Source organism: Suncus etruscus, chromosome 15, assembly GCF_024139225.1.
Source record: "Suncus etruscus isolate mSunEtr1 chromosome 15, mSunEtr1.pri.cur, whole genome shotgun sequence".
NCBI classification, from domain to species: domain Eukaryota; kingdom Metazoa; phylum Chordata; class Mammalia; order Eulipotyphla; family Soricidae; genus Suncus; species Suncus etruscus.
Genome location: NC_064862.1, coordinates 61,553,659 through 61,575,246, shown reverse-complemented (window position 1 = coordinate 61,575,246; position 21,588 = coordinate 61,553,659). Strand labels below are relative to the sequence as shown.

At 44.4% G+C, this 21,588-nt stretch overlaps 1 protein-coding gene and 1 non-coding gene across 2 annotated transcripts in view; one reads left to right on the top strand and one right to left on the bottom strand.

The window, feature by feature from the left end:
• The first annotated feature begins 14,170 nt into the window (after positions 1 to 14,170).
• IL21R (interleukin 21 receptor) overlaps positions 14,171 to 21,588 on the top strand; it is a 45,360-nt gene continuing 37,942 nt past the window's right edge. The window contains exons 1-2 of the mRNA XM_049788143.1: positions 14,171 to 14,236; positions 14,527 to 14,555. Coding sequence (XP_049644100.1) covers positions 14,171 to 14,236; positions 14,527 to 14,555 — 95 coding nt within the window. The remainder of the gene's footprint in view (positions 14,237 to 14,526; positions 14,556 to 21,588) is intronic.
• Positions 16,037 to 16,143, bottom strand: LOC126031542 (U6 spliceosomal RNA). Its single transcript, XR_007503377.1, has one exon. It is a non-coding gene; the product is annotated as a U6 spliceosomal RNA (small nuclear RNA).

Genomic DNA, 21,588 nt, shown 5'->3' with positions numbered 1-21,588 from the left:
AGAATTGCGATGGTTAATTTGCCAATTCTGAGATTAGGGAAGGTCCTGCATGATCTAGGGTGTAAGATGGATCACAAGTGCTTATAGAAATGAGAGGTGGAATGAGGAGAACTGGCATCAGGGAGAGATTGGAAGGTGGAGGAAGTGGCCAGGAGCCAAGGGAAGCAGGAGTCCACTAGACCAAGGGTCTTGGGATCACCACATCTGTTAACTGGTGCTGGCCCACACATGTAGGAAGACTGGGAACCAGTGATCTACCTCAGTGGTTGTAATTGTTAGTCCAGAGTGAAGATGGTACTGAACTTAGGGTATAGACAGGATTAAGAATGTACTACTGCTGGCATGGATGTGGGGAGAAAGGAATTCTCATTCACTGCTGGTAAAAATGCTGTCTAGTCCAGCCTTTCTGGAAAACAATATGGATATTCCTTTAAAAACTGGATATTGAGCTCCCATATGATCCAGCAATACCACTCCTAGGGGTATACCCTAGTACCACAAAAACACAATACAATAATGCCCTCTTCATGCCTTTGTTCATTGTAGTTATATTTACAATGGCCAGAATCTGGAAACAATCCAGATTAGTGTCTAAAGAAACTGTGGTACATCTATACAATGGAATACTATACATATGTTAAAAAATAAAGCCACAAAAATCTGCCTATAAATGGATAGATATGAAGACTATTATGTTGAGTAAAGTAAGTCAGAGGGAGAGAGATAAACACAGAATAGTCTCACTCATCTTTTGGGATTTAAGAAAAATAAGACAATATAATAACAATACCCAGAGACTATAGAGATAAGGGCCAGAAGGATCAGCCCATACTATGAAGCTTATCACAAAAAATAGAAAGTGCAGTTAGAGAAATAAGTACACTAACAACTACCATGACAATGGCACAGAAATACAATGCCTGTCCTGAAGACAGGCAGGGGAGAGGAGGGTTATGAGGGACATTGGTGATGGGAAAGTTACACTGATGAAGGACGGTGCGCATTTTATGGCTGAAACTTGATTATGAACTTGTTTGTTCATAATCATGTTGCCTAAATAAAGAAATTATTTTCATCCAAAAACCAAAAATGAATGCTATGCTAGAAGCTGAGAAATAAAAATCCAGGAACCAATTCTTTCCTGAGTCTCCAGAAGAAATGCCACATGACAAATTTCCCTTCAGTGAAAGGAATTCTGTATTTCTGATGAGAGCAGTGAGAAAGCCATGAGACACAACCCAGTATGAGGGTGCAGACATGTCCACTCATCTGACTTTAAGTTCTGGACACTTCCATGTCTTCTTCCCTTTCCTCTGTCCATATCTCTCTACATCAGTGCTCACTCCACAGACAGCCAATTTGTCCCCACCATCACAGGAATGTAGCAGCAGGGCCAGCTCAGGGACATGGACACAGACTTGCCTCTGTACTCAGAAGGGCCTCACCCTGGGAAAATGGGAATTTTATACTTCTATTTTTCTTTTGTTTTGTTTTTGGTTTTTTGGGTCACACCCAGCAGCGCTCAGGGGTTACTCCTGACTCAATGGGAACATGGGAATTTCATACTTTTTTTGGGGGGGTGGTCACACCAGCAGTGTTCAGGGGTTACTCCTGGCTCTATGCTCAGAAATCACCCCTGACAGGCATGGGGGACCATATGGGGTGCCGTGATTCAAACCACCGTCCTTCTGCACGAAAGACGCTTTACCTCCATGCTATCTCTCTGGCCCCAATTTCATACTTCTTTGTAAAATTAAACAGTGATTTACAAAGTTATTCATAGTTGAGTTTCAGATGTATTGATCCCATCAGTAATTCCAGTACTAGTATCAACTTCCCTCTACCAGAATGTCCCCAGGTTCCCTCCCAAACCTTCTCCTTCCAGCCTGCTTTCTTGACAGACAACTTTTAAAGTTTGGCTATTCAAGTTTGGGTCTCATGATTTCAGTATTGTAGATTCTGTGTTTAGATATTTAGTTCTGCCATTAACACCAACAATGTACCTAAATCCCCTTGACTCAGGCCCCGTTATTTCTCATCTGTTTTCCTCCCCTCCACTCTATTTCTTTTCTTTTCCCCATTAGACTCTGGGCCAAGAGTGTTATAGACAAACCCTATTTAAACCACTGTATTTCCTCATGCAGTTCAAGACCACATGTAAGTGATATCATTCTGTTTACCCTTCTTCTGACTTATTTTATTCAACATGATTTCTTCCAGTTCTAGCCATGTGACATCAAATTGCATGGTTGCATTATCCTTATAGCTGCATAGCATCAAATTTTATCCATTGATGTGTGTTTGAGAGGGAGGCCAGCAGGACAAGGCTCACCCGTAGCCTCAGGCTACAGTGTTAGGGCAGATTCTTGTCACCCTTCTCCCCTAGGGTTCCCCACTGGGCCACACTGCACTCTACCCGGAATGCCCAGAGTCAGTGGTTGAGCTCATGGGACCTTGGGATGGAGAATGGTGGGGACCATCTGCCCTATGTGTGTCTGCTCAGTGACCAGGTGAAACATTTCTTAGGTTTCCTGCTCATTTTTTAATCCAGGTACCAAAGTCACCACCTGTAATTGTTAATATTTTAATTAGTTAAAAATGTTTGTGGCCATATCTGGCAATGTTTAGGGCTTTCTCCTGACTCTATGCACAGGAACCTCTCATGGTGGGGTTCAGGGGATCTATGGAGGATTAAGATGGGCCCTGGGTCAATTGCATGCAAGGCAAGTGCCTTAATCTCTATTCATTCTCTCTCTAGCCCCCATAAACACTTTTGAATCAGACTCATACATTTTTTTTGCATTACACCTTGAAAATTATAAGCATCCCACACATAGGGTCATTCCTACTGTCCAAGATAGTACATGCCATGTATTCTGAATCCCAAAGATCTGAGACCAGTTTCTTGTCTGCAAGTTTTTGCCCATCTGCTCCAGTTCATTTCATCGGCAAACAACCAATGGCTCTCTCAGCTTCTACTTCCCCTCTTTTCATTCCTTCCCTCCAAACACTTCTCGTAAGCTGCGTGTGTCCTCTGTTTCCACTTCCTCCTCTCCTCCTCCCTGTGCTCTTCCCTGAAGCTGCCTGTGCCTCTGCCCGGAAACCCTCCTGCACCAGCCCCTAAGACAGAACTGCCTGGTCATGTCTGTCTGTCTTCTTCTCTCTAGGGTCTCCTTCAGGACCTTTCTTGGAGTTTCTCTGTCCTCCCTGTACTCATGTGCACCAATATACACACACTGGGACGCACATGCATATCCACCCACACCTACAATCTCCTCCACAAATGCTCACATCCTCACATATTGACACAACTTGCATCCACCACACACAAACACACACATATACACCCAAATCGTCAACATAAACAGCCCACAATGACATATATATATGCACACCTCCACACATATAGACACACTATATACCCCACACACTGACACACACAAACACACCCACCCACATCTATCTTCTACCCACACACACACACACACATATACCCACGTCCTTCCTCCCCTTTTCTTTCTTTTTTTTTTTTTTTTGGTTTTTCGGGCCACACCTGTTTGATGCTCAGGGGTTACTCCTGGCTAAGTGCTCAGAAATCGCCTCTGGCTTGGGGGGACCATATGGGACGCCGGGGGATCGAACCGAGGTCCTTTCCTTGGCTAGCGCTTGCAAGGCAGACACCTTACCTTTAGCGCCACCTCGCCGGCCCCACGTCCTTACCCCTTACTGACATATTCTCACACACTCACATATATATATACATGCATACCTCCCACCTTCACACATATACACAGAACCTTCTTCCATACAGACACAATCATGCACTAACATATCCACAGAAACACGAACATACATGCACACACAGACACACAAACACACACTATCTGTTGCTTAGTGCAATCTTAGTACAATCTCATTTGTTCCCTGGAGTTAACTCTAATTTTAATTCTCACCCAACAGGAACTTTATGAAACAAGGCCAGGGCCATGCTGGGACCCAGCACAGTGACCAATACAAAGGCTGTATCTATAAGTATGTGCTGACTGACAGACTGAATGAATGAATGAATGAAGCTTCTGATCAAGTTTTGCCTAAATGCCAGATCCAGATGCCCAACTGCTCTTGGACAAATCTGTGCTCTTGGCCTCTCATCCAGAAAACTACCAATTTGTCTCCAGCTTGACATATACTATGACACCTGTATCTGATATCCAAGAATAAGCTCTTTGTGTCTCTCCCAATGCCCATATGCTCCCATGTTCCTTTGATGGGTTGTTGCCATATGCCAGTCTTCACACTTTGTGAACTGTCTCTGAACAAGTGAAGTTTCTCCATGCAGATGTTCCCTCTTTTCAAACTCAGTAAGCTCCAAACAAAGTTCTACATAGTCCTCCTCACACCTCCTTCCATGTTGATTTATGTCTCCGTAGTAATCATCTCCCACAATCTTTTCCACCCTGTCCCCCAACAGATGGGCAGGGCTCCATCTCCTCAGCAATTGTCTGATAGGCCAAGTCAAGTTCCATGCTGACATTTGTTGCTTGGCATGATGCTAACTGCCCCTTGAATCTAGTAGCACAAAATCCAGTTGAGTTCAGGTCAAGAGCGATTGACTTTAAAGTGACTCTTGAGTCAAGGCAGCATCCATCTAGGTAGAGAAACACTGTTCAAAAGGAAAAGTTTATACAGTTATAGAAAGGGTGAGATAAGGAAGAAGGAATGACTTCCAGCCAGGCCAGATGTTATGGGGACTAGAGAAGGCCTGAACCCACCATTCACTCTTCCTGATGAATGAAGGATGGATTCCCTCAGTTTGCTCTTCCTTGCTAATTGAGGGGCTCCTTGCTGTAGCCCAGCTACCCCTCCCCCCCCACACACACACCCCGGTGGCCTACTAGGATTCTGGTCTTTGTGCTGCCTCGGGTGCTCCCACCTGGACCTCTCACACATTCACCCCCACACACTATCTTTTCTGGTCCCTCTCTTATCTCTCATAGATACCATCAGCTTACTTGTGGAACCCACTGGTGCCCAAATATCTGAGTGACAATGGGCATGAGGCAAACAGGGCACCATGCCAGAAGGAGCCTCCTTTCTCTGCTCAGATTCACCTTCATCATAGATAACACTGAGAGACTCACCATTGACAGACATGCCAGGAGTTTGATTTGAGTTTCCCTGTTTTTTCTCTATGGTCCCTTGAGACTGACACCATTGATGGGACACAGAGTTTACAGGTGGTAGAGGAAAATGTCAGGACAGAGGAAGAAACTATGATGTACACAGGAATGACACAGGATCACGACCATCACTCAGGAGGAAGGCTGGACCCCAACACTTCCAACACCCTTTCTTGGCTCTTCTACCTGTGCTTTTCTCCAAAGGAGCATATGCCACTTCTTGGATTCATGATGAGAAATCTCTCCACAGGCTTCATCCTTGTTTCCAAGCTCTTTAAACCTGGAATTTCCCAAGTGACAAGAACAGTGTCTTTTGCTATGTTGATGGGGTGACCTTTGGGAAGTCCCGGTCACCTAGAGGGAGGGTGGGGAAGCCACGCTAGGGTTGGAGAGGGGAAACTGTTAGTCCCTCAAATTAAAACTAGGGCTCCCATTGGACCAGAAATTCCACTCCTTGGTGTCTATCCCTAGAGAACAAAAAAAGTTAACTCAAAAACACCTATGAAAAATTAAGTTCATTCGCTATCGCCAAGACCCAGATAGGCAAGACTCAGGTTTAAGTGCCCAACACCAGATGCTTTGTGCAAGGGGACACTATTCAGGTGTGAGAGAAATCAGTGTTTACTTTTGGCTACAAGTTAAATGGAGCTACAGGGGGCCAGGGTAAATAAACTAAGTCAGGGAGAAAGACAAACACCAGCTGATCGCACTCTTCTGTGTTGTCAAAAGGACGCAAGCCAGGGGATGCTGAGTGAAGTAGGCTGGTGGCTGAGAGAAGGGGCTTCTGATAATGAGTTTGTGGGGAATAAAAACCATTAGGAGATTTGAAGAAATTATTGTTAGTAGTCCTAAAGCAGAAAAAAGCATTACAGCCAGACTCACTTTGTGGACACAGAATTGATGTCTGATAAGACTCTAAGTGGTACCAGCACAGGCCCAGAGAAGGTTGGACACACACACACACCCGCTGGGGTTCCCCCCCCACCCCCATTCCTAAGGGCATGACAGTAAGGACATGAAGCTGGATGCCAAAGTTTTCAGCCCTTCCCCTGGACAGCGCCATAGCAACAGACCCTTATCTAGGTAGAAAGCCCCATGGGAGCAGCATGGGAGAACACCTATAAAACCAGCTCTGCAAAGGCAAGTGGGATGCCCCTGTTCCTAAGGGAGGGCCCATCTCCACCTTAGATGTGCTCTCTTAGCTCCAACTTCTGAAGAAGCTCACATTCCCTTTGGACACCCTCTCAACGTAAAACTTATACTTCACTGTTCTCCTGGGATTCTTTTCTGAGGAAAGGCAATGGGCCTGCAAAAGCCTGGGTAAGATTAAGGCTGACTCTTCTCCTTCCAAGAGCAGCTAGCTCCTCACTCTAGTCTGAATCCCTGACTCCTCGAAAAACTGGGTGGTAGGGACCATCTCCCACGCTGTGCAGGGCAAGTGGGTTTCAGGCACAGTTTGATGGAACTGGTGAACCGTGAGGTCTGTGTTACAGGGCAGTGGCTCCTTGTGGACTCATGTCAACTCTTGATCTCCCAACATGGCCCCTGGTGACTGTGGCAAGAAGAGAAGGAAGCGGTAGATTCTTCTTGAAGTTCCCACACCCTTCTCCCCACTTTGTGCCAGTCACCTGCTGCAGGCGGTGACAAGCCTGACTACAAGGCCTCAGACTAAGGTCCCCCCACACGGCTGTGTGGTGGGGAAGCAGAAAACTAGAAGTGAAAACAGTACAATGGGGAAGGTCCTGGGCTCTCGTGGCACTGGCGGGGCAGAAACTATGGATGAACACCATGAACATAAATGGAAGTACTAAGGGCCGGCACGGTGGCGCTAGAGGTAAGGTATCTGTCTTGCCAGTGCTAGCCTAGGATGAACCGTGGTTTGATCCCCCAGCCTCCCATATGGTCCCCCAAGCCAGGAGAGAGTTCTGAGCACATAGCCAGGAGTAACCCCTGAGCGTCAACGGGTGTGGCCATAAACCAAAAAAAAAAAAAAAATGGAAGTACTATTGTAACTATGTGGTCACAGCTTAATTTTATTTTCCCAATCTAAAAAAAGGAAACTGTCAATCTGCTTAGGATCTGAATTTGGCCAACAATCCCACCAGCTCTGCTAAGCTCCCACAGGAACACAAAAGAATTGTCAGTGTTTGGTGATTAAAAAAAAAATATATATATATATGTGTATATATATATATATGTATATATTAGTGTAAAACTCACATATTGGGTGAGGCTGCCTCAGGCACCATGTTTCTAATCCCTCAGGCAGACAGGTCTGATGAAGAAGGGTAGTAGTGGTGAAGAAATAAAGTCAGTTAAAGTTTCCATTTAAGTCAGCTTACTTTATTCCCTTGCAGCTTTTCTGCGCCATGTCTACCTAACTCATGTCTTTTTCTGTATGTGTCCCTTGCTGCTTCTCTTTGTGTCTCTCTGACTTTTGCTGCTCCTCTCTCCCCCCCCCAGGCAGACCTTGTATTCTTTTTTCTTTTTTTTTTTTTTTTTTTTTTTTTTGGTTTTTGGGTCACACCCGGCAGTGCTCAGGGGTTGCTCCTGGCTCTACACTCAGAAATCACTCCTGGCAGGCTCAGGTGACCATATGGGATGCCGGGATTCAAACCACCATCCTTCTGCATGCAATGCAAACACCTTACCTTCATACTAACTCTCTGGTCCCATGACCTTTTATTCTTTATTTAAAATAGCCTGCCCCATCCCAGGTACGGGTGGGTCTGACCATCCAGGTGGACTTTTACATACTAAAAGAAGTTAGGGAAACAGGAGGTTGGGGGCAAGGTTACAAGGGTTTCTGGGTTGGTGAACATAAGAAGATTCAGAAAATAGGGAAATGTGGAGATGGTCCCTGCCTTGCCCGGAGTCTTTCTTCCTGTCACCAAATCTCAGTTCTGTGCATTTTATTTGTTTATTTATTTTTAGTGGGAAGAGGGCCACATCTGGCAGTACTCAGATCCTACTCCTGACTCTGTACTCAGAGGTAACTCCTTGTAGGACTTGGGGAGTTGTATGCAGTGCAAAGATTAAACCCAGGTTAGCCAAGTGCAAGACAAGTACCCTACTCACTGCACTATCTCTTTGGCCCTGTCAGTGAGTAGTTTTAGCACAGAGATGCATGAATATTGGGATCACTGAATAAAAGAATTCATTCTTTTCTTTGTTCTTCTAAAGTACCAGTAACTTTATAAACTTGAGAACCTGAGAATAATTTTTTTGTTACCATTAGTCTCACTAAGTCTTTTGGCAATAAAGCCAACACAGAAAAAAATCAACCTGAAAAGTAGAGTCTTCCAATATGAAGATCAGGGTACGGAGAGATAGCCTAGAAGTAGGGCATTTGCCTTACATTCAGAAGGACTGTAGTTCGAATCCAGGCATCTCATATGGTCCCGAGCCTGACGGGGGCGATTTCTGAGGGTAGAGCCAAAAGTAGTTCCTGAGCGATGCCAGGTGTGACCCAAAAATAAACAAACAAACAAAAAAAAACAATATGAAGATCACACTGGAGCACCTTGATCCAGCCATTCCTAAAATGTTACCCTGGAGGTTAAAATCATTGTTTTCATGAGCAAGTGAGCTCATGAAAAAAAGAAAAAATAGACCTTAAGTGCAGAGTCAGGAGTAACCCTGAGTGCCGATGGGCATGACCCAAAAAACAAAAACAAGCAAACAAACAAACAAGATTAACCAGACCTATCTCTTGTAGTCACAAGGTTCTTGGTTCAAAGTTTTTTGTTTTGTTTTTTTTTGTTTTTTTTTTTTTGTTTTTTTGGGCCACACCCGGTGGTGCTCAGGGGTTACTCCTGGCTGTCTGCTCAGAAATAGCTCCTGGCAGGCACGGGGGACCATATGGGACACCGGGATTCGAACCCACCACCTTTGGTCCTGGATCGGCTGCTTGCAAGGCAAACGCCGCTGTGCTATCTCTCCGGGCCCGGTTCAAAGTTTTTATATCTAACAACATTCTCCATTTTAATCTAATTTAATAGATTTTAGTATATTTACACTATTATACAACTCATTATCACTATCTACTCCTATCACCTTCCTCCACCCAACCTCCCTCCTCACAAATAGCCCAACCCACCAACAGTCACTTCCTCTTCATTTCTTCTTCTTTGCTTATGCTTGTCCCCCATGGGTGGGAAGTACCTCCGGATTGGCCCCCTACCCCTACCTGTTCTCCACCCATGGGGGTGATCCTTCTCTTCCCAATAAAGGCCTCGGGTCAAAGAGACTTGTGGTTTTGGTCCCACAGCTTGTCTGTCTGCCTGCAGGTATCCATTTGCCTGCTTGCAAAAAATTTGTAGTGGAAGTTCTGGAACCTGTTTTATCTCCCTAACCTTGTGTGGATTATTTCCTGTCTCCATGTGGCTTCCACACCCATGTTCTCCAATCCTCCCCGGGACTGGGATATGAGACTTCCACTACAGAATGGGCTTTTTTCAGACTTAGAGAAAATCACAACTCATGAGTCATTCCTACAGGATTCCTGAGAACAGGAACTACAGACTGTTTCTCCTAAATCTCTCTGTCACTGTTCCAGGCTCCCAGACAAAGTGTTCAGAGGAACAAATCACTCAGGGAAAGAGAGTTCCAGCTCCATGCTGGACCAAGACAGGAAAACTCCAGCACATAACTGTGGTCTAACTGATGGTTGCCCTGACGTTTCCTCGGGGAACAGCATTGTGGTTTGTGTGGAAAGGGAAAGGCGTGGGGAGTGTGTCTTAGTGAGCTTATCACCCAGCCCACACTGACGTTTCATTCAACTCAAAACTCAGCTCAGAGTCACTTGCCATGTCTGGGTACCCCAGAGAATTTCCCCAAGCCACAGTTCCCCCAGATATTTAAAGGCAGAGTGAGATGATGGGCAAATGGACTGAACGTGTTTCCACCTCAATGATCCCACCTGCAGCACGAGCTAAAAATATCAATCGGGGGCCGGGCGGTGGCGCTGGAGCTAAGGTGCCTGCCTTGCCTGCGCACGAACCGCGGTTCGATCCCCCGGCGTCCCATATGGTCCCCCAAGAAGCCAGGAGCAACTTCTGAGCGCATAGCCAGGAGTAACCCCTGAGCGTCACAGGGTGTGGCCCAAAAACCAAAAAAAAAAAAAAAAAAAAAAAAAAAAAAAATATCAATCGGCTCACTGAGCCGTTGGATTCATTGAGTGAAGATGAGAGCATCACTTGTCCCAGCTCATGTGAGTGCCTTGGTAGCTTTTGGCCTTGGGTTACCCAAGCACATGCCTTTGTTTCCTCCATCTAAAGAGACTTCCTTCTTGCCTCGCTCCCTCCCATGGCAGTTTAGATGCCTCCTCCTCCAGGGAACTTACCCCCCCCCCACCCCCAGCTCTACAGCATCTGTGCCTTCTGCTCAGTGCCTGTGAAGGTGGTCTGAGGCCCCTGGAAATGTCTCTTGTCCAGCACAGGGCAGGTGCTGAATCTGTGGAAGGAAAGAGAGAGTCAAATGTTTCCGAAGACAAATGAAGGAGTTCGCTCTTGTCCTGCTTGGCTCTTTGTGGTTCTGACCTTGCCTCCAGCCCCAAGGTACTGACCCCTTATCCTGAGTGTCTCTGGAGAAGATAGTGGGTTGTTGTTGTGCAGAAGTGCTAGTCCCTGCTCCCCAGAGCTATTGTAAACAAGCTTTACTCTATGTTTTGTGACATCATACATAGTTTAGCCTCATCATGGAGGCATGTGAACCCCCACAGGCATGTGAACACCTGCCGGTGTTCAGCTTTCCTTGGTGACTGGATTGTTGGGGGGACACAAGAAGGTTTTCATCTGGGGGCTGAGTGATAGTACAGGGGGAGGGTGATAGTACAGCAGGGAGGGTGTTTGCTTTGCACATGGACAACCCCAGTTCGATCCTCAGCATCTCATACAGTTACCCTGAGCCCATGGTGTGATTCCTGAGCATGGAGCTAGGAGTAATCCTTGAGCACCACTGGATGTGATCTCCAAAAATAAAAAGAAAAGAAAAAAGGAAGATGCTTCGCCTGAGCACTGTTGAGTTTTGGGGTGTTGCTGAGTGTTTGTTTCTTGGGGGTGTAAATTGTTTTTGTTGGGTTTTTTTGGTCTTGTTTTTTTGTTTTTGGGTCATACCCAGTGGTACTCAAGTTAATCCTGGCTCTGTGCTCAGAAGTTATTCCTGGTAAGCTTGAGGGACCATAAGGGATGCCAGAGATCTAACTCAGGCTAGCCATGTACAAGGTAAACACCCTACCCACTCTGGCCCTGGTGAAGTTTTTATTGAAGGAAACTTTCTTAGAAAGATGTGAGGGGAAAGGAAATGAAGAAGTGGAAAAAGTGGAAAAAACAAAGAAGCATAGAGACAAGAAAGCAAGATATGTGTGCAAGAGGAAAACAGTTTAAAGTGCAAGTACTCTCTGGGTTTGAAGACCATCTCTCTTTGCTTGGACCACTGTGTTGTGCCCCCCAAGCCTTCACTATAACCACAGCTTTCTGGTGCCCAGGACCTTCAGGACCACATCTGGGCTCACTCATCCTGTCACTGCACCGCACCCCACTGCTGTGCCTCTGCTATGCATATCGTAGCTGACTGACGCTGCTGGACAGCCCTCTGTGAACATTTCTCAATCTACTTGCCCCTGTGAGAATACGGGAAACCACAGCAGCCTGAGTGTTCTACAAAGAGGAGCCTCTTGGAGGAAGGGAGTCTGCAGGTGCTGCCTGGAAGCCAGTTCCCAGCCACCCTCTGCCCTGTGCACATGCTAAGCTTCTTCTTTTCTTTCTTTCTTTCTTTCTTTCTTTCTTTCTTTCTTTCTTTCTTTCTTTCTTTCTTTCTTTCTTTCTTTCTTTCTTTCTTTCTTTCTTTCTTTCTTTCTTTCTTTTCTTTCTTCTTTCTTTCTTTCTTTTTCTTTCTTTTTCTTTCTTTCTTTCTTTCTTTTTCTCTCTTTCTTTTCTCTCTTTCTTTCTTTCTCTCTCTTTCTTTCCTTTTCTTCTTTCAAAGCTGTTCATGATTGATCAAATTTTCATACTCTGCCCCTTCACCAGGGTCCACTTCCCTCCTCCATCTGTTTCCACCCCCACCCTTATTCCCACCCACCCCCGCATTCTGCCTCTATGGAACACATTTTTCTCTCTACCTTGGAGGCAATGTGGTTCAAGGTACTGTACAGTCTCTTTCAAAATGTCTGGGGGTTGGGGCCGGGTCTTGGCTGCAGCTCCCACAGGTGCAAGGTGGTAAGGCACTAACATTATTTGTAAAGGCATGTAACATCTGTCATGGGCCATAGTCTAGTATCAGGGCTGATGGGGGTAAGGAGAAACAGGCTCCCAACCTTCCAGGGTCTTAGTGGTGCTCCTCAAGGAAGCAGTGAAATGTGGTAGGGAGTAGAGGGTAGGTATGGCAGCTATGATCTCCAAACACTGCCTGATTCATGGGAAATTGGCCTTGGCTACATGTGGCTTTTCATCTGCTTTCAAATAGCCCCAAGTCTGTCCCTCTGTCCCCATTGAAAACAGTCTGGGGTCACCTTGTGTGGCAGTGCCCCCACACCAACACCTTGGGGCAAACCTCCAGGAGATTCCCTGAATTTGGACACCCTGTCCCCTTCCCTCTTTCCCTCTCATTCTTCTGACCTGTGCCCAGCACCCCCTGCCTCCAGCACCCCAACATTTGAGTTTGCCTCATGAACCATGTCTTTACCCCCTCATATTATTCATCTCTAGGGCATAATTCCTCCTTCTTTCTGTCACATATTATTTTTATTTCCCTTTCTTTTTTTTTCTTTGTTTTGTTTTGCTTTGGGCACACCTGACTGTGCTCAGGGGTTACTCTTCATAGGACTCAGGGGATCATATAGGGTGCTGAATATCAAACCCAGGCTGGGCACATGCCAGGCAAACATTTTACCTGCTGTTCAATCAATATGGCCCCTATATCTCTTCCTTTTCTTCTGGTTTCAAATTCATGGTATTTTTCTAAGTTGTTGGAAGGGTGTGGGACTATCTTCTTACCTTCTCCTGTGCTCTATTATGCATGGGGTCCTCGGAGCACTCTGTATTCCAGCTATGGATGCAGGGATTTTCTTTCACATTACATATTATTTATTTATTAATCTATTTTGGGCCACTCCCTGAGATATTCAGGAGTCACTTCTGGCTCTGCACGTAGAAATCATTCCTGATGGTGGTTGAGGGCCCCTTTGGGATGCCAAGTCAGCCATGTACAAAGCAAATGCCCTCCCACTAGACTGTCACTTTGGCCCCACACATGCAGGTTTGAGAGGCAGTTTGATGCCGTGTATGTGCTGTGCAGTCTACTGCAGGGTACTGTCAGAATGCTCTGTCTGGTCTTCTCATTTTAATCAGGTTCAAGACCTCTCTCCTTTGTAAGGTCTTCCATGGACCCCAGAATCCCACTAAGATTCCTACCCACAGCATTCCCCAGTGGCACAACATCTGACAGGTCTGAGACAGCTTTAAGTGAAGAAAAGTGAGTCCAATCTGGATGCAAATCAAGAGAGCAGCAGATTGAATCTCAAATAATACAGATAGTCAAATCTTGACTTTCAGGCACAGCCGAATCCAGCAGGACCCATGTTCCAGCTGAGAATTGCTTCCATGCAGAGTTCAGTTTCAGCATCAGAACTCTGTAGGGAGCACAACTAGCTCTGGGATCGATGTCTTTTCCCTTAGAACTAGTCAGAAGTTCTCTGGTGTTGTGTCCTTGCTCAAGGTCTGCATGTCTGGGGGCAAAGTGAATCGGCTTAGGACAGGACAAGTGCTTCTCCAAGGAAGGAGACTGAGTCCAAGTGCAGGAGAGGTGACATCCAGGAGACAGTTGTCATTATCAGGTGAAGACTAAATCAGTAGAGAAAGCAAAACTAAAAGCACATTGCAACTGACATCTTGGTGGTGCTGGAAAGAGTGGTAACGATGACCGTGGTCGTGATGCTGGTGATTATGGTGATGAAAGTGATGATGATGATGATGGTAGTCATGATCGTAATGATGATGATGGTGGTGGTGGTGGTGGTGGTGATGGTGATGACAGTGATGGAGATGGTGGAAAGGATAGTGATGACAACAACAACAACAATACTGTGCTCACTCTGACTGACTACCCCAAGAGTTCTCTCTTCAGTCCTGGATATTCAGCCCCTTTGGAGTTGAGACACCACCCCCCCACAAAAGAAGGAGTGCTCTACCACCTGCCCTACTGTCAGAGCTCTATCATCTGCTTTCGACCTGTGGGCTTGCACCTCCATGCAGGTGAGGTGGGGCTTCAGGACCCCTTAGAAGTGTTGCAGAGGCCCCTGTGGAGTGACCTTTGCAGTTTTCTGTTGCCCTTACCTGACTCTCTATAGACAATAGCAGAGGTGGCCGAGCCTTATGGGTGAGTTCCTCGCTTTCTAGGGCTGCAACTCTTGGCTTTCCTTTTCAGAAAACCTCCCTAAGAGCAGCAGGAAGGATTCTCCTCCTGTGGACACAAATCCTGAGTGGTCAGTGCCCAGCACCCTGTTCAGCCATGGCGGGTGTCCATCCCACAAGTAACCCATCCATAACCCTTTCCTTCTGGCACAAACCCTTTGTGCTCTTTCCAAAAATCAGAGTCAGACAGACACTCAGCTTTCATGAAAGGATTCTTTCTGGCCCTATGGTCCAGCCTCACTCTTGACCAGTCATCATCCACCACATCAGGGGGCCGGCCTTGGTGGTTTGCATCTCACAGGGAAAGGAAGCGTCCCCACCTGCCTCCATAAGGCAGTTCTGACTCACCAGCCTGTGTGGAAAGGTCAGCACTCAGTGCCCCCGTTCTGTCTCCTTTCTCCATGCTAAATATCTCTGCTCTCTTGTGGGGGCCGCTATCTCCCCACCTTCATTGCTTATCTCTAGATTGTCCTGATCTGAAAACTGAGGCCCAGAACTGGGTATACATAACAGGTACAATCATACAGTGAGGCTCTCCTCCCTCCCCACTTTAGAAAGGTAACTTCAGAGAGCCTCTTGTATCTGTGGCCCACTCTTGACTTTGGGAAGAAAAACTGCAAATGCGTGAGTCCCACTGAGCATACTTAGTCTCGGTGATGAGGACCAATGTGAAATTAATGGCCAAACAGATGAGGAGGCGGAGATGTTTGTGCTCTTGTAGCATCTTCAGCAAAAGCCATGCTCCTCTCCCTGATCTTTAACCCCTTCCTAGGGTTTCTTCTTTCCCAGCAAGATTGTATTGTGACTATCTTGTTTTTAATTTCTAAATTGAAAATTGCCTTGTTCTGCCCCCCCAACAGACAATATCTGAGAAGCAATATATCATTTTAAAAGTCAGTAAAGTATACAAATTGAAAAATAAAATATTGGCTTCTGAAACTGAGAGATAGGATAGGGATTAAAGGCATTTGCTTAGCACATGGCCAAGCTAGTCCCTAACCTAGAAGTCTGTGCAGGCCATCTCTCCCCCCCCCCCCCGACCTCTATAGCTGCCACCATGGGAGCTCATGGCCCAACTCCACAGATCATTTAAATCCTGAACCACAAGGCCATGACAGCTCCATAGATTCAAAAATGACATCCCAGTAGGAATGCACTGTACTGAATTAGATGTGAAGTCATCATAGAAGCCGCCAAAGTTCAGCAGACGAAACCAACAACAAAAGGTTCAACTTGCAATGAACAGCTTAGTAAAACTTCAGACAATGACATAATAACCCTATTGTGAGATATAACAATTTTCACAGATTTTTTTTCAAAAAAATTTTAATAATTCTATTACCTTTAGTTGTAACAAGCAATTTTTATGAATAATTATTCATACCTGCCATGGAACAGTCTTTTTTTTTAAAGATTTTTTTTATATTGCAAACATAAAAACATACAAAAAATATGGAAAGCTTCACGAATTTGCGTGTCATCCTTGCGCAGGGGCCATGCTAATCTTCTCTGTATCGTTCCAATTTTAGTATATGTGCTGCCGAAGCGAGCACCCAAGGAACAGTCTTAGGGGAGAGTGGGAAACTGAGGGCAATGATGGTGGAGGGAATGTTACACTGGTGGTGGGATTGGTGTTGGAACATGGAACACCAGAAATAACTGTATTATGAGCAACTCTTTAAACCATGGTGTTTAAAATAAATAAATTTATTACATATGTTTTAAAAATGTTGCCACATCACAATTTGCACTGTTTACTGTCTGAATATCCTTCCATTTTTCTAAATAAAATAATTTTATTTCACTATTTGCCTTCTCCTGAAATTCATCTTTGTAAGAAAAAGTGCTAAAATTAATTAAAATATTTATGTAATTGTAGACAAATTATCTTTTTAAATATCTACAGAGAGAGTATTCCATTGTCTGAAAACTATGAGTTCAAATGTCCCTTTATGGTTCATTTTATGTTGTCAGTCTTTTACATGTACCTCATATATACCAAATATGTCTTGCTTCACTACTTTGGGCAGATTGAATATGACCCTTTCTCATTTTGAGAACCCTCTTGTGTGTAAATACTGTATCTGTGACCAACTTTAGTGAAAGAGAGACTTAAGGGTTAGTGTCTTGTGTAATAAGAAGTAGATGCTGTCATTGGTTCATAATATTTGATATTTCTGTGTTTCCAACCCCCCCCCTTTCTCTTTGACTTCTACTGGCTGCTTGAGCTACAGCCATCAAACCTAACCTCATGCAGTAGAAAGGAGGAAGGACTAGACAAACAGTGCTGTTGGAAGCTGATATTGCCCTTGTGAAATGCAAGGGAGGCTGGGAAATGGTCTGGTGCAAGGCTTGTTGTTGTGCATGGTTTTATAGTGATTTTGCCATGAGAAAGAAAGAGCCATGGAAACTGAAAGATAACTAGCAGTCGTGGTCATCATCTCTGTACTCTCAGTTTGCCCCTTGGAGTCATCATCCTGCAAATCCTGTAGTTTTCAGCTTCATGCCTCTCTTTGGTAGCCAGAATGCAGTTGGTGTGCTGTAAATGCCAGAGTCAGGGTCTGCAAGCAACTGTGTACCAGTGAGAGATGAGGTCTCAGTGAAATAACTGCCCATTTCCTGGTCCTTTGTCAGGGCTTGTGGAGAACTGGTTGTCTCACCTCCCACAGGGCCTCAGCCCACTACAGCAATCTGCTCCTTCAAACACCCCTTTCTGTGTTACTTCTCTGTATGCATTTCCTGATACTACCCCCTACCAGCCTAATCTGCTAGTAGCACTTGAATCTATGTCCAAAAAACTGACTCTGAGTGAACCCAACTGAAACACCCTTAAGCCTCAAACAAGAATCAATCTGATCAGTGACTTGAGGCTCTCATCATCTCAGCAAGATTTATAGCATTCTATGGCATTCCTATTTAAATTAAGCATCTATTTAAATGATTCACCTATAGGTCCAGAGCCTGATATGAACTTAGGTAAAACTAAAGTTCTCAGATATTCTGGGGCCAGAGAAACAATACAGGGGTTAAGATACTTACCTTGCATGGAGCTAACACTGATGCGATTCCTGGCACTGCATCTTGTCTTTTGAGCATCTTTAGGGGTAACTCTTTTTTTTTTTTGGTTTTTGGGTCACACCCGGCAGTGCTTAGGGGTTACTCCTGGCTGTCTGCTCAGAAATAGCTCCTGGCAGGCACGGGGGATCATATGGGATACCGGGATTCGAACCAACCACCTTTGGTCCTGGATCGGCTGCTTGCAAGGCAAACGCCGCTGTGCTATCTCTCCAGGCCCAGGGGTAACTCTTGACCACAGAATCTAGAATAAGCCCTGAGTACTGCTGGGTGTGACCTCAAACCACCCTTTCAAAAAAAAAAAAAGAGAGATAAGAAAAAAAAGTATATTTCCTGTCTTACTGAAAATGGAGGTTTTTATTTGTTGGTTTTTTTCCTTTACACAAAACTATTGGTCTTGAAATAGACCCATTGCTCTAGGGGGATTCCCAGTCTCAGCCACATGTGCAAAATACCCAGCCTCCCATGACCCTCTAGGTGTGGTCTTCTTTTGTGGGGAGCCCAGCAAAATGTCTCCCACTCTTCCTGGCTGTAGTTCTCAGCATATCATTTGGCCCATCTTAGGAGTTGGTCTCAACATGATAAAAGGGTGTCAGAGAAAGTTTAAGAGATCTCCACAAATGAAAATCTATTTAGTCTCTGTTCATGGACCAGGAGATTTAGCAGTTCCAAGATGGCAAATCTCAAAGTGATTTATAGATACCACAACCCTTGTCAAAAATTTTATCAGGAATTTTTGAGAAAATTAATAACTTATTTTAAAATATATATGAAAATGAAAAAGACCAAGAATAGCCAAAAATATGTTCTGGAAAAAAAAAGGCATAATAAAGCTGGAATAGTTTCACTTCCTAACCATGAAACTTAACAAAGTTACTGGGATCAAGTGTCTAGACAGATGAAAGCAATGGAAGAGAGAAATAGAAATAGAAATGAAAGAGACTAGAAATAAACCTAGATAGAGGAAGTGCTATTTTAAAAGGACTCTACTTCTTGGTATCTACCCCACTGAAAAACAGAACATTAATTTAAAAAGATATAAGTACATGTGGGCTGGAGAGATAGAACAGCGGTAGGAATTTTGCCTTGCATGTGGCCAATCCAAGGACAGATTCTATTCCCGGCATCCTATATGGTCCCCTGAGCCAGGGAGCAATTTCTGAGTACAGTGCCAGGAGTAACCCCTGAAAGCTGCTTAGTGTGACCCAAAAACAACAATAGCAAAAAAAAAAAATGATAAAGGTACATCTATGTTCATTGCAGTACCTACTCCAATCGCCAGGACATGGAAACAACCCATAAAACACTGAACCCATGTTCAATGTCAGATGACCAGATAAAGGAATGGTGGCATAAAGGCCCAGTGGGGCATGCAATTAACTGTAGGATGTCATGCTAAGTGTAATAAAACAGGGAGAAGGGCAAATACCAGATGATCTCACTCATATATTGAATATAAAATGATCCCCAAAGGAAACAGCTAGTATTAAATAATAAGAAAAAATGGTTCTGGATTACAAAACTATGATTCCCATGCAGTCAGGGGATGGGGAAACAAGGGAAGGGCAGGAAGTAACATAAGGACATTGGTGGAGAATCCTGGGTACTTTGACAGTAGTGGGGTGCAGTGACTGGCAGTGATAGGTGCCTGCATCTCATCACCATAAATGTTGAGTGCTATTGCAATTTAAACTAAAGTAACATTTTAGACATTCAACGGATCCTGCTGGCCCAAGTGGACTTCCTGTGGAGCTATGTTTAGATCTTTATCAACATATCACACATTCTATAAACACCAAACAGGTCTAAAAGCAAAAAGAAAAGCTTTTTAGAGAAACTATTAAGATAAAATTTTTATTATCATAGGGTAGGCAAAGCTCCCTAACATATGGCACCCAAAGTATATTCCACACAAGAAAAAATATCCCCAGCAATTTTGTTTTTTATTAAATGTAAAATGTTTGTACTCAAAAAGCACCACTGGGAACGAGTGACATAAAACAAGTAGAGTATTTGCCTTGCATGTAGCCAACCCTGGTTCAATTCTCAACATCCCATAGGGTCTCCTGAGCACTGCCATGAGTAATTCCTGAGTGCAAAGCCAGGAGTAACCCTGAGCATTGCCAAGTGTCATGGCTCCAAAACAAAACAAAACAAGCACAATTAAAGTCTTCGAGATAGCTAAATAGGATGGCCCAGGTTCAATTACTGGCATCATATGCCCTCCCCAAACAGTGTCTGGGGTTGTCTTGTACATAGGCTGGGAATAGCCCCCAAACAACACCAGGTGTGACTCAAACATGCCCACTGGCCTTGGCACATTTGAAAGCACCATTTAACAACTCAAACAAACAAAGGCTAATGAAAGTGTAAGAGACAAGACTCAGGTCTTCCACAGGAGCTGTTAGATGCAATCAGGCACACACTTTCAACAAACATGGGATGGAAAAGTCACTCAAGAAATGGCTCGATTAAACAACACCATCTCTGTGGACAGAGGGGTGGAGGAACAGTTTTCCACAGGAGTCACATTGTCATATTCAAATTGCCCAAATTTTGGCTCTGGAGAGATAGTACAGCAGGGAAGGTACTTACTTGACTTGTACACAGCCCATCCCTTGAGCATGGTCCCCCAAGCACTGCCAGAAATGACCAATTCCTGAGCAGAGCCAAGTGTGACTCTAAAGCCAAAAGACAAGAAACAAACAAACAAAAAACCCTACAAATATTCAGTCTCCCGCAAAACTTTCTTTTTTTTTTTTTGGTTTTTTGGGCCACACCCGTTTGACGCTCAGGGGTTACTCCTGGCTATGAGCTCAGAAATAGCCCCTGGCTTGGAGGGACCATATGGGGATTGAACCGGGTCCGGTCAGTCCTACGCTAGCGCTTCTAAGGCAGACACCTTACCTCTAGCGCCACCTTCCCGGCCCCTTCGCAAAACTTTCTAAGGCAAGCAAAGATAGAAGAAAATGTGGTACATTCAGATTTACGGTGGGGTATATAAGGATTAGAAAACAACAGATGCTGGGCTTATTAGGGAAAGAGTTTTATTCATTAATATAATTAGGTAGCATATTTACAGTAGTGTGACATTTATGGTTTTGTGACCTTTTTTTTTTTTTTTTTGGTTTTGTGACATTTATGCCTTTGGTGGACATAGTTACTGTATCACCACTACCAGACACCCCCCCCCCAATAGCCTCATCTCTTCTTGAATGCCTCCATTCCTTGCTCCAGCCTCACACAGAGTTTCAAAAAGTCTTAAATAAGAAAATAAAATTTTTTTTGAGGGTTACTTATTCCTGGCTCTACATTCAGAAATCACTCCTGGATGTTCAGGATACCATATAGGATGCTGAGGATAAAACTCAGGTAGGCCCTGTGCTAGCTAGGTAAGAGCCCTCCCTTCTGTACTATATGCTCTGGCCCCAGAGAATTTCTTTTAAAATGTTTTAAATATGCACCTAGAGTTAAAGGAAAACAGAGATTAAAAAGTAAGAAATCCAGAAGCAATATGAACAAAATACAAAAATATTAGTTTTATTTAAAAAATAAAATTTAGAACCAAAAAGCATAATCTAAAAACAAAGCATTTTCTAGATTAGTTAAACCTGATTAGAGGAGGCTGAGGTATCCCTGAATTGAAATAATCCAATCTGGTTAGAAAGAAAAGAAGAGGGCCCGGAGAGATAGCACAGCGGTGTTTGCCTTGCAAGCAGCTGATCCAGGACTAAAGGTGGTTGGTTTGAATCCCGGTGTCCCATATGGTCCCCCGTGCCTGCCAGGAGCTATTTCTGAGCAGACAGCCAGGAGTAACCCCTGAGCACCGCCGGGTGTGGCCCAAAAAATAAAAAAATAATAATAAAAAAATTTTTAAAAAGTAAAAAAAAAAAAGAAAGAAAAGAAGATAAAAAGCCAGAATT